General features: G+C 39.1%; 1 protein-coding gene across 1 annotated transcript in view; it reads left to right on the plus strand.

Moving 5' to 3' along the window:
* DIAPH3 (diaphanous related formin 3) overlaps positions 1-13,618 on the plus strand; it is a 203,289-nt gene that overhangs the window by 1,292 nt on the left and 188,379 nt on the right. The window contains exon 2 of the mRNA XM_005426609.2: positions 10,885-10,917. Coding sequence (XP_005426666.2) covers positions 10,885-10,917 — 33 coding nt within the window. The remainder of the gene's footprint in view (positions 1-10,884; positions 10,918-13,618) is intronic.

Below are 13,618 nucleotides of genomic sequence, written 5' to 3' on the forward strand. Positions count from 1 at the left end.
GGGCCCGGCCGGGCGGTGACACCCCCGCCTCCCCCTCGCCATCACCTCCGGGGCCAGTCACTGCCCGGGGCCCGCCGAGACCGGGCACTGAGTGGGAGTACATGGCGCAGTCAAGTTCAGCTGGGCTTCCAAGGCTGATCCCGCCTCGTCCAGCTCGCCTCTTGCTTGCCCATGTGAAAGGATGCCGGAAGTTTTCTGGTCTGTCCCGAGCGCTTCATCACAAAGGTTCATTGCCTTTACTTGCTGCGGGACAGCTCTGGTTGCGAGGGGAATAGAACAGACTTCCAGCTCTTAAACGGTGTTACTTCTAATAGGACTGTGGAGTTTGTTTTTTTTTGGTTGTTTTTGTTTGTTTTTGGGTTTGTTTTCTTTTCTTTTTAAACTTTAGTGATATAAACTCTACACTGTAAAAATGGTCTTTGAATTTAAAGGACTTAGTATACTAAGTTCTCTTCTGTAGGCCTGCTTTCACAAGCTTTTGGCTAGCACACCAAGAAATTTGGAAACTCAAGATGGCTTGTCACGAGATAATGTGTCTGCAAGATGTGCTCTAACCAAAGTGTACCCAAAAATAACCAGTTTTTGTTTGGACATGATGAAAATTCCAAGCATTAGAGTTGGGACCAACGTATATTCTACAGGCCTTGTATCCACACAATCAGTTGGGTTAAAAAACACCTCTGAAATCATCGATTCTAATCTATGACCACCACCATGCCAATTAGACCGTGGCACCAAGTGCCATGTTGAGTCTTTCCTTAAATACTTTTTGGATGGTGACTCCACCTCCCAGGGCAGCCCATTCCAAAGACTAATCACCCTTTCTGTGAAGAAATTCCTCATTATGTCCAGCCTAAACATCCTGTGGTGTAGTTTGAGACTGTGTCCTCTTATCCTGTCGGTGGTTGCCAGGGAGAAGGGGCTGAACCCATCTGGATACAACCTCCTTTCAGGGAGTATCTGCCACATGCAGAGGAAATGCACCCCGTGCTCATATTTAGGTGATGCATGTTGATCTTTGTTCAGCTGTCCCTGATCCCACCTGCTCTAAACTGTATTTGTTACATAATTACTAAAAAGATACCATAACATTTATATTAGACTCTTGATTCTAAGGTGTATTTATGTAATGTTCAGTACTTGAGTGCCTGGCACTTGTGCACAGGTTCAAAAAAGTTAGCCAATAAAAGGTATCAAACAGGCTGGCCAGACCTGTTCTGGAAAGTCGCAGGTTGCTCCTGGAATATTCCTGTTTGCTGCAATCTTTTTGTGTTGTAGCTGCAGAGACTGCTGTTTGAACTATGTCCCGGTGCCTTTTTCTGCATGTTAGAATGGGCATAAATGAAGCTGACCAAGAGCTATTTGCTTGGTTTGGTGAGTGGCTGTGTATCTATCCACTGGGGACACGTGCATTTTAGCTGTGCAGGTGACATGGCCCCTCACTTGATGAGGCTTTCAAAAGGGCTCATGATTGTTCCTGTATTCTGAGTTATATTTACAGGAGAAATAGCAGCAAGATATTCTCAAGAGGTCAAAACAACAAAAAAGACTTTACTGGCAACCTCAGAAAATCAAAGATCTTTGGCAAAAGGTTTAGTGCAACATTCAATCAACATAAAATATATCTCAAAGCATTAACTTATCCCATTTGACTTGGCAAACTTTAAGCCCTTTTGATTTTAAGTGACTCAAAAATTCTAAGAGGGAATTAGAAGAAAAAGGAGGGGAAGACAAAAAAGATTTAAAAAAGGACATGTATAGCTACTCGCTGCTGGGTTCTAGCAGTGCTCAGCTGATAGAAATTCCAAGAGGAGGTAGGGTGAAGACATGTGCTTGCCTTGTGTTCAGCTTTAAATACCCCTTGGCCTTCTGGGGCCCTTCCCCCGGGTGGTACTTCTGTTTGTTTGGCCACTCAGGAGCTGGGTTAGGGGCTGCAGAGGCCAGGTGTGGAACATTGCCTCCTCTGTGCCAGGGATGGGCAGTCAGCGTGGGGCTGGGATACCCCAGGAGGGAGGTGTGTGTGCGGAGCAGGGCATCACCTCACCAAGGCAAGGCCCAACCAGCCCCTTGCCCCGCACACACGTACCCCAAAATGTTTTGTGACAGCAGATCTTCCCAGTTCTCACAACAGGCTTTAGTATATGAGCTGTGAGGAGAAACCCATGTGGTTCTGGCCACTGTAAAAGATTGGATGGTGTTGTTGCTGCATGAGTTGAGGGTTGGATTATTCCTTTTGTGAGAGTCAGTGATTTTTGTGTGTTTGCAACTGACAAGAGCTCTGGGTCAAGACGTTTCACTACCAATACTTTACCTGCCAAGTTCTTTTGCACATATCACAATGGTTTTTATTTTTCCTATAATTATGTGCTGAAGCAGAAGTAGTATGTTGCCATCATGTTCAGTTTTGCTAATCATATGTTAGAATGGCAGTACAATAGTTTATACGGAGTAGAATGTGGATAGATATGTGATAAAAGCCGTTGAGGCTTTTTTTCTTAGATGAAATCTCATCTTTTCAGTGAGAGAAGGCCTTTTCTCTGGTGCAGGTGAGCTTGTTGGGTATATGTCTAGGCTTCCCAGGCTATGCAAGGGTGATTTTGATAGGTATCAGCTGACTTTTTTTTAAGGTCATGGTGTTGAGGTCACAGCTACAGAAAATAAAGGGGGTTGAATTTGGGGTTCTGACTCAGTTTTATAGAGTATACAATAATCTTGTAGGTAGGTGTGAATTTTGATATTTTTTTTTGCCTCTTCCTGTTCCCCTGCCCCGTTTCTCTTTAAGCAGGGATCAATATGAATGTCCTTAATTCATGAGAATGCTTTGTCAAACTGCAATTTTCAAAAGCATTTCACCCTAACAATAGTCTTATTTTTCATCTTTAAATAATGTCTTAAAGCAAAGATTTTATCCTTGGATGTTGATAGGGACTGAAGAGTTATGGATTGAACATGGATTGTATTCTAGGTGTGCCATTAACTCGCTGGCTGACCTTATTGCTCTCTACAACTGCCTGGAAGGAGACTGTAGTGAGGTGGAGGTCAGTGTCCCCTCCTAAGTAACAAGTGACAGAGCAAGAGGAGAGGGCCTCAAGTTGCACCAGGTTTAGATTGGGTATAAAGTAAACTTTCTTCACTGAAAGGGTGGTCAAGCACTGGAAGAGGCTGCCCAGAGAAGTGGTTGAGTCACCATCTCATAAAGTGTTGAAAAGATGTGTAGATGTGGCAGTTAAGGATGTGGTTTAGTGATGGACTTGGCAGTGTTTGGTTTATGGTTGGGACTTGATGATCTTAGAGGTATTTTTCAACTTCTTTGCATCTAACTCTTTCTGTAATACATCTTCCATGTAATTTTAATAGTTAAATTAGTTTTGTGTCTGAATGTGTAAAGCCTGGCTCTCGTGCCTTTGGGCTCTCTGTAATCCAGTCATAGATATAGTTTATGCCCTTTTCTCTGTTTGGGATACTTAGAGTGCCATACCTCATGCTACCTCAGTTTTATTTCTCTCTGTGTACATTTGTCAGATTAAAGTAGCTGTTAGATTTATTGACCTCAAGTAATACAGATTATGTGAATGCAATAGTTCTCAGTGTTCAAGGCTGGAAAATAAGTTCCAGGTTGGACCCTTCCAGTCAATGCAACATATTGATCTGTCATAGCAGATATGCTAATCTGGAAAATAATTTGATTCCCTGACAAACCTTGAGGTGAAATTGGATTGCTTATTGACAAAGGTGACATCATTAACATGCATCTTGTCTTTTTTCTCCCTTCTAAAGAAAATTCTTTTTTTAAGTGAGGAAAATACAGTTTTTAAAAACCCACTGCATATGAGGGGTGGAGGGGGAAGAAAGAGGCATTGGAATCAGCCACTATAACTGTTTAGCCCTGTCAAAGGAGGCCTTGAAGGACTCTTTTTGAATAAACAAGCTTCGCAAAAGAAGTCAATGAGTTTTAAGTCTCAGTTGTCTCGGTTCTTTTGCAGAATGATTTTAGATACTTTTTTTGAAAGAGTGATGGTTCATTTTGAGGCACATACCAGCAGGACTTTGTTCAACAGGTCTGAATTTCTAGAGGAGTGGGACTTCTAAAAGGGTAAAAGAATTTCTGTGGTACTTCAGCTTATTGAAAGCTCATCCCTAAACCCCTTGTGGTTTAGGACCTTGTGAAAAGAGGAAATCTACAGAAGGATGGCAGATATATCACCTGTTCTCTATGTATACATTGATTGAGCAAGAAACTTCTGAAATCTACTAGGGCAAGGTGGAGCAAAAAGCAATTGTTTGCCACTTGCTCTCCTTGATTTCCACCCCCCCCCCCACCTTAGAAATGTTTGGAAAAATTACAGTGAGTGCTGTTTTATGTGACTTCCAACTGCACTTTACAGATACTACATATTGTAGACAGTGGTCTCAAGAGATCAGCTTCAATTTCTAGCTCAAATTAGAGGTGTTTCTATTAATTTCAGTATAGTGTTGACCTGACTTCAGTGCCTTTCAGGTTATGTTTTTGATTAAGTTCTTTATGGAATTTATGAGTCAAGAAGGGTTTGTTTACACCAATCTGTTAAAGATAGACAAATTAACAGTTGCATTTAACAGTGTCTATAAATCAAAGAAAGATGTAGTTAAGAGGAAAAGCACTTCCATTTCTCTGGCATAGAGTAGAAAGGCAAGACCAATCTGTGTCAATATCTTTAATTACAAAGTGACTGAATTATTGCTGCAGTTATGCTGCGGTGTAAGACCTTGAATCTAAATTAGTCTTTTAAAGAAATGATTGCTGAACAGATGTTACCTAAAACACTTTATCGCAGCTTTGTAAAATTGTAAATTCTTCATGCTGTTATTTTTGTTGGCATGAATTAACACTGTGGGTTATGATAGTAAATTTTAGTGCTGTGTTCTAGCACTTTGTTATATGATCTTACCTGTAAAGCACCAATTTTGAGTTTAACTCATCAATGCCTAAAGAATATCACTGTGTAGAACCTGTCATGTTAAGGTAGTTTTGCTCCTGATTGCTTTTCAGACTGCTTTTCAAGCAGTAGAGACAGAGTGTGTGATAAAGCCATTATCTAAATGCTGAAGCAGTATATTGGAAATTAAAAGAAAGAAATGCTGTGCAGTTTGTAAATTGCATTTTTAGACTGAGGTAGCAAAATTACTGAGGGAATATTGTTACAAAGGAGATCCTAAAGTGATAGTATTTTTTGTAATCATCCAATTAACTTTTCTCTGAGTCTACAGGTTTCATTCAGTCCATGATTCGGTCTTCTACTTGTGTTTCTGCTGGAGAATATCCTTTGGGGGAAAAAACCAGCTAGTTGTTTTTTGGTGATAATATTAATGGCAATGCATTCTTGCTCACTTTCGAATTTACAAAGGTACAGAGGGGATTAAGTGATTATATGAACATCCCTAGTCCTTGTTTGTCTTGTTTCGGTGTTCATATTTTGTTGGTCTTTCTGTCATACTAACAATGCCCATCCCTGCCAGGCATGATCTTTAAGTACCAAACAATGTGTGTTTAAACTATCTGCTTTCATTCAGAAAGTTAGATGAGCAACATCACTTTGTGCTTGTGCCATGGGGAAAAGACCATTTGTGGCAAATGTAGATGCTGCTCCTTTTGGTGGAGTGCCAAAACTCTTAGATGATACAGATTATACTCAATATTATACTAGGCTAGTCTTCACTGATTCCAGGCCACACTGTCCTGTGGCGCTGGTGGAAAAAATGCTAAGACATGGGATGAGAGTCCTGTGTGAGATATCATTCTCCTGAATTCTGATCCTCTTTGCCTGAACTGCTTGTACCCCACCTAGAGAGATTTTTGTCCATAAATATGCGTATGTAAAGACAGGGAAATAGATGTAATGACACAAAAGATCGGACTAGTAGTGTTGATCCAATTAAGCAGGATTTGTCATTGCTTTGCTTTGCTTCACTGTCTCTACCTGGACTTGACTGGGGTAATTATATAGGCAATCCCTCAAGTTATTACATTTTGTCTAGCAGATGAACTTCAAGTATGTACTGCTGTTTGGATGTGCAGTATAAGATCGTCATCTTGTGTACTGATACCTGGGCAACAAGATAATGTTGCCGCATCCCCCTCCCTGGTTCGCCCCCTCCTCCCTTCCTTGCCGAGGAAACAAGATAATGCTTGAGCTGTGCCAAAAGCTGTAGCTGTGCGGAAGAAGTAGTTACTTTGTAACAGGGTGTGTGAATGAAGTGCTTTTTAGAAATCAGCAGATTTAGCAGAACAAGCTAACTGCGAAAAGCTAACCACTGGCTGTTTGAGCAGACAAGCTTATAGAGCATGTGCAGAGACAGAGGTGAAAAGTTCACACCCGAGGAAGACTTCTGAGCCTTCATCCAAAACGACCACCAGGAGGCTGATGACCACCTTGTTCAGAAACCACGTATGTGCTACAAGAGCTTATGTAATCATTACAAAATATGAAATTAGAAATTAGAATATGATAATTAGAAAATATGTAATTATAAAATATGTTACATTGTGAAGGTTAGGAAAGTATAATGTGTACGTTAAGTAGAAAAAGTATAAAAGCTTGTACTGTGCGAAGAATGGAAGAGTGAGTTTGTGGTGGAGCTATTCCACTCACTCCTGGTGTTGAATAAAAAAAATACCTGCTCTATAGGCCTTATTCTATGGAGTACAGTTTTCTTGCCTAGTTTTCAGGCATAAGTATGACAATAAGATTCTTTACTGTGGATGTATATGAAGCCTAATAGTGTTTGGCTTCCTTTAGCTGGGTGGTGTGAAAGTTGCCTCACACCTGTCTTCATCATGTGTGACCTTTTCAAGAGACACAGTACTCTTTCTGTCTCAGGAGCAGTCATCTTGTTGCTGTGCTTGTGTTGTGAAACTCAGCCCTTGTATCCTGTTGTACCTTTCAGCTTCTGTTTAAGACTCTGACTATCCTTGGAGTTTTGCCAGCTCATCAAGAACACTGTACCACATGCTGCATGTGTGTGTATATCCTCTGTCTTATGACACTGGTTATTTAACAGTATGCCTTAGGGAGTCATCTCTCATGAGGGCTAATTCTGTCAGATTGCTTGCTTTCTTCAAAAGTGATATACCTGTGCATTTCTTTCTCATTAGACTTAGCTTTAAGAGAACTGCTTCTCAATTGCTACCTAATTGCAAAACAAAATGTCCTCTTTCTCTATGTCCTAGACTAAAAACTAAGGTACACTGAGGAGTGCAATTTTAAAATTTAGTTTATAAAAGTGTTTGTATAGCTGAAGACTAAGCAATGGTGTTACTTCTGCTTTTCTAACTGTAGGTGCAACTGACAAATCTCTCCTTCTGAACTGTCCTACGTAACTCTTTAATCTCTTAGTGCTTTTGTATATCTCTGATTAGAAAACACAATGTCAGCATACTTAAAATATTGATAATTTGTGTTTCAGTTTTGTGTATCTACTTTCTACATGATAAACAGACCAGAGGAACACATAGCTCCTATGCTTTCAAATCAATAGTTTTGTTATTGTGGAGTAGTTCACAGAAGGCTCAGAATAGCATAGAAATATTTTCTTCCATTGTGAAACAGTATTCTGTAAAATTACTTAATGTTTTTAGCAGTGACTGAATATTGTAGGATATTAATATTACTAATATTACTAATAATAATATTATTAATATTAATAAATATTACTTAAATCATATTTATTTACTAGCGGGCCTGTGTTGAAGGCAACCTGTTCACTTGAGCAGAATGTGTCTTTTGTGAGCTGATATATCTGAGCCTGAAAATAGAAATATGTCCCTGTGGTAATAAAGCACTCCAGTCTCTACCTGGTATTTACCTGACTCCTAGTCTAGTTATTTGTACCCTTACTAGAAATATGTTTCCTTTGGCTGTCAAGAATAAAAATATGCTCTTGTTCTTGAGCCACAGCACTCCTCTATATGCAATGCCATTAAAAGATCCATTGTGGTAAGTTTCTTTGTTGTGGTTGTTGTTGTTAAGACCACATGTAATGTTCCACATTTCTGTATCCTTGAATGCTATAGAAGACCAGTAAAGCTGTCAACTGATCTTACTTTTTACAGCCTTCTCAGAAGAGAAGGACTTGGTGAGGAAGAGGGGGAAAAAGAGAACCCCAGGTCTGTTTTAACCAACTCCTCTGACTGAGAAGCATTATAACATAAAGTTTACTAAATAAGTCTTTAGAGATGTCTTACAGCAAGTCATTCAGCCTTTTGAGTGCTGGAAGAGCTGAACATCAGGTTGTAGTTTGCATGGAATTTTTTCTCCTCTATAAAGTCTCTAAGTATGTCACCAGTGTTGATATTTGATGCTGGTTAAGTAGATTCTTACTTAAGAACCTGCTTTTAGCACTTGCCTTCAAACAAGGCTCCACAACTTTTTATGAAAGAAATACTGATATTTTTAGTCTTCTGTACTCTAGTTATCCAGTAAGATGAAGACTTTGAGAGGAGGCTCATATCTGTATGTCGAATTTGTTATACTGTTTTGGTGCCCTTAATTGGTTGTGCGGTAGTCTTTTTTCTCTAATTAGTCAGCTGGCTTGGGTCATGAGGTGTTCTGATATACAAAATGGGAAGCTTTTCACTTGTTATCATAGTAAATTGCACTGCTAAATTTCATGACTTAAATGAAAAATAAAATACTGGCTTGAACTATCCCACTAACTTCTGTCTTTTTCAAAGAACAAAACCTGAATCTGAAATTTCCTGGTTGCCTGCAGGATGATAGTGTCTTGTATGGAGTAATTGCAAAACATCCAACATCTGTTCTTAAGTGGAAATTAACTTCATGTGGTTGCTTTCCTGCATTTTTTTAGTGGAGTGTACATGAGTTTGACGTGAATCTTGAATTTCCACTCAAAGCATAGAATGCAGGTGGTTTTCATTCTAAGCAGATTATGTAGTCTCCTGCCATGTTAGAGGAGCTCCATGATGATATTTGTGCATTGCTTAAGGCTTAGTGATTTAAGTAATCTGTATAAAAAAGGAATAAATTTTCATGTTCTTCTCTACCTAGTTGCACTGTCAGACCATATGTTAGTGTTTTCTCTTGCAGTTTTGCTCACTTAAGGATAGAAGTATTATACCAAACCTTGGTAAATGAAAAGTCATGAGCTTTTGCAAATGACACCAGTTAACACTTTTACTGTCTTTGCAGATAATTAGCAGAATGGGAAAAGCAAGTAATAAACCCCACTTCTATAGCAGTGTGTGAGGCAAAAGTCTGATCTACCCCTGTGGCGGGAGAACACCAGTGAGAAGACTGGGATACAGATCTTCAGTCTCCTGGTTGGATTGGAATAGTTCTTTTCATTTATTACAAATCCTCACCTATTAGAACATGGAATGGAATTATCATAAAGGTTCAGTAGTGACCTAGCACCTTTTTAAACATTTTTTTGTTAGTAGAATGTAGTGTGCCACTGAATACTGTGTTTCCTTGCACCTAATTTGTCATTTATTTTTAACTCCATAACCATTCATCAGACACTTCTTCCTCAGTTTCTTGACACTATTCAGACTAGAGCTATTGTGTGATAATATTTGACTTAACACATATTGTTCTTTAGTTCTGAGGGATGAGCCAGAGAAGATGTCAGAAGTAATGGTCACAATCATAGAACCATTAAAGTTGGAAGTCTCTGAGATCATCATCATCAAACTAGCACCACTACTTTCGCTGCCAAACCCAAGTGTTACGTCTCTGTCTGCATTTTGAACACTTCCAGAGATGTTGATTCCACGCTTCCCTGGGCAGCCTGCTCCAATGCCTGGCTACTCTTTCAGTGAATAAATTTTTCCTAATATCTAAGCTAACCTCCAGTGATTTAACTTGATGCCATTTTCTCTTGTTCTATTGCGTGTTAACTGAGAGAAGAGACTGACCCTCACCTTGCTCTCACCTCAGGTTGTAGAGAGTGATAGCCATTATTGTTGACTTGGTGAAGAGTTTCCAAATCTGGTTAATTAGGATATAGTTGTTGACAGTTGCTGTAGCTGTTGCCAAGCTGTGCACCTAGGCAGAGAGGGGAGTCTAAGAGAAGGGTAAGAGACTACCTCAATAACTATGGGACTTGACATTCTTGACATTTTCCTGCTTAGTCTGTTCTCAGTCTCCTCATAAAAATGATACATGGTATCACTGCAATACTGACTTATCAGTCGCCGATGTTCTGTGCTGCTCTTTGGTTTTGTGTAAGAGCTGTACATCCTAACACTTGCTGTGTTTGTAAATATGCAGTGGAGAGCAAATGTTGGTTCAGAAACTGCTGTTTTGAGTGATCTATAGATTTTTTTGGATGCTACTATTATTAAATGCTTAGTTCAATTTCTGCTCACAAATTCATGTTCTGCTAGCATTACTCGCGTTACACAGAGGCATTACTTGAGACTGTTCAACCATGTGAGTAGTTTGAGTGTTGCAGCTTGATGTATAGTTTTGAACTCTTGAGGTGCTCTGTGTTCTTCTATTGAGTTTGAAATCTCTGGATGATTTGTTGTTGGTGTCCCCACAGCCATCTTGAGAAGACACGTCTTGTAGCTGAATTTTGCATGTGCAGGTCATCTGTATATTTAGCTATAAAGCATAATTCAGTTATGAAATATAATAAAACACATCCTCTTTCAAGCTGTGCTTGGTTCACAGTCTTTTGATATTCTGTTGGAGGATCAAATGGAAGATTTTTACCAGCAAGGTACAACTTGACATCTTGCCAAGAAACTTGGTTCATTTCAGGAGTCAGGATTCAACACTGTTTAACTTGCATGTGATTTTGAATTAAAGTAACTATAACTAAGCTTTATTTTTTTTTTTACTGAACAATTTTGACATGACTGCTTTCCTGTTTGATTTACAGCACTTAAATATCAAGACACTGACAGATGATGTGGTAAGACAACTTAAGTTTTGCTTTGGCTGGGCTAAGCAAATAACCTTACTGCTAATGCAATGAAAATAACCTTACTAATACAAGAAACTATCTTAACTTTGAGGATAATTTAGTTAATTGGCAAAGTCTCACTGAACTGGTAATTAGCTGTAACATAATCAGTGTGAGTAGCAAAAATGTATGGATGGCTTTGAAGTATGCTCTAATCACAGCTAAATGAGCCTGACACAGGTAATTGTGGCAATCTACATGCAGTATAGTTAAGATATCTGTGATTGCATGTTTAATATCAAAGTTACTTAGGCTGCATGGCTAGTTTAAAATAACATGTTTAACAAAGTAACATTTGCTTGTGAAACTCATTATTGCTTGTTCAAACCACCTTAAGTATATTCAGTGTCATGTTTAACACAGTGTTTCTTGAATTTGATCAGAGATGAGGTTCTGTATCTAACCACAAACCAGATTTTTTTCTTGCTCTTGAAATTACCTATTTCATTTCCTGTCCTATTCGTTTGTGCTTAATATTTTTTTTCTTAAAATACATAATTTTACAAAGTCTTTGAATTTGCCTAGGAAGTAATATTTTGTCATCACCTAAAGATCAGCTGTTATGACTTCAGTGCTATACAGAGTTCCTGCTAAAGTACTTCTGTGTGTAGCTGGGAGCTGAAGTGCAGAGAGATTTATGTCTACCAGTCTTAGTTTTACTTAAATCATCTGTTTCTATTTCTTTAGCAGAATTTCATTGGATGGAAATCGTGATTAAGAAATTTGAGTTTGACTGGCTGATAGTACAAGTTTGATTTTATAAACCTGTGTTTCTCTTGGAAAGCTAAGAAAATACTATCAGCTTTCTGAAAGCAAAAGTATTTTTTGGTAACTAGAAAACAAGTTTTGATAGTGTCATGTAAGTGTTGTAGTCGGGATACATGAGATCTTGCTGTTTGTTTTTGTGAGGTGCATTTTTTTCCTTTTAAAGAGGCGAGACTGCTGCCTTTTTGCACTTTACAAAGCTTATTGGACTTGTCCAGCTTGTAATCATAGCCCCAAAAAATTGGCAGGTTTATTGTGGATTTTAAGGATAAGAACAAAAAGTCTGTCATCTCTGTAGTAACCAAACTTTTCCCCAACTCCTTAAATTTCTCAGAGAATGAAAAAGGCCCCTTCACAGAGTAATGAAACCTCATTTGCAGGATAGTACCAAATTGTTCATATGAATATATATTTTGAAAAGAGGAATGACAGCTATTTAGTAAAAGGCTAACAGTGAAATAAATTACAACACCACAACATTTGAGAACTTTTAAATACAGGTAAAAGGGGGATATTCTTTTTACTTGCAACATCATCTTGGAATGAGGATATGCTTTCAAATGGACACTTTTTATTCCTCTATTTCAGTTTTCTGTTGGTTTACTCTTTCTGTGTGTGATTCTGGGACAAGGACAAAATTTATAGTAAGAGAAGGCAAAGAAATTGAAGGTTTAAGATTATTTGATTTTGTATTTTTCAATGAAATAATATATTTCCTTTCTTCTCATGGGCACTCTCATGGGCAAGTAAGTTAACTTGCATGTTAACTTACTGCTTCATTATGCTTTATGAAATATTTATATTTCCCAACCCATTTCTTACCAATACAGTTGTATGTCGGTGACCAGGAATTTCTTTTGTTTTTAAATTCAGATATGTTAGCAGCATATTGAGAATCTAAAATGCAGGCTGCTTTTCAATATCTAAATTGGATTATTTGTGAGATGCTGATGAATTGTCTACTTTTAGTTATAAATCCTCATTAAGTTCAAAAACCTTGGTTTATGCGCATGTGCTTCTTTTAGCTTGATTGTTTGCTATCTGCAAAGATGGCGATTGCATTCTTGCTCCACAGAGGAATAGAAAGCAGGTAGCTGAGATATCAAATTATCTCTCTCAAGTGCTCCATATTCCAACAATCACAGAACCATCAATGTTTGAAGCTACCTTCAAGATCATGTAGTTCTACTGTCAACATAGCGTCACCATAATCACCCCTAAACTATATCAAGTGCCGCATCCAGATGTCTCATGGTCACTTCCAGAGATGGTTACTCCATCATGCTCCTGGGCAACTCATTCCAATGCCTAACCACTCTGCCAGTAAATTTTTTTTCCCTAATGTCCAATCTGAACCTCCCTGGGTGCAACTTTAAGCCATTTCCTCCCATCCTTTCACTTGAGGTGGTGGAAGAGGCCACATCCCACCTTGCTAAAACCTTCTTTCAGGTATTTTTACAGAGCATTGGGATCCCCCTTGAACCTCTTCTACTCCCACATAAACATCTCCAGCTCCCTCAGCTACTCCTCATAGGACTTGCTTTCTAGACCCTTCTTTCACCAGCTGCATTGCCCTTCTTTAGACACTCCAGCATCTCAATGCCTTTTTTGTAGTGAGGGTTCCAAACTCTCAGGATTTGAAGTGTAGCCTCACCAGAGCATCACCAGCGAGATGGTCACTGTCCTGGTCCTGCTGGCCACACTATTTCTGATACAGGCCAGGATGCCATTGGCCTTCTGGGCTACCTGGGCACATGGTGGCTCATGTTCAGCCACTGTCAACCAGCACCTCCAGGTCCTTTTCTGCTCAGCCATGTTCCAACCACTCTGACCCTGACCTGTAGCTCTGTGAGGGGTTTTGTGTGACCCAGATTCAGGATCTGGC

The sequence above is a fragment of the Geospiza fortis genome, unplaced genomic scaffold, assembly GCF_000277835.1.
Source record: "Geospiza fortis unplaced genomic scaffold, GeoFor_1.0 scaffold191, whole genome shotgun sequence".
Classification (NCBI taxonomy): Eukaryota; Metazoa; Chordata; class Aves; order Passeriformes; family Thraupidae; genus Geospiza; species Geospiza fortis.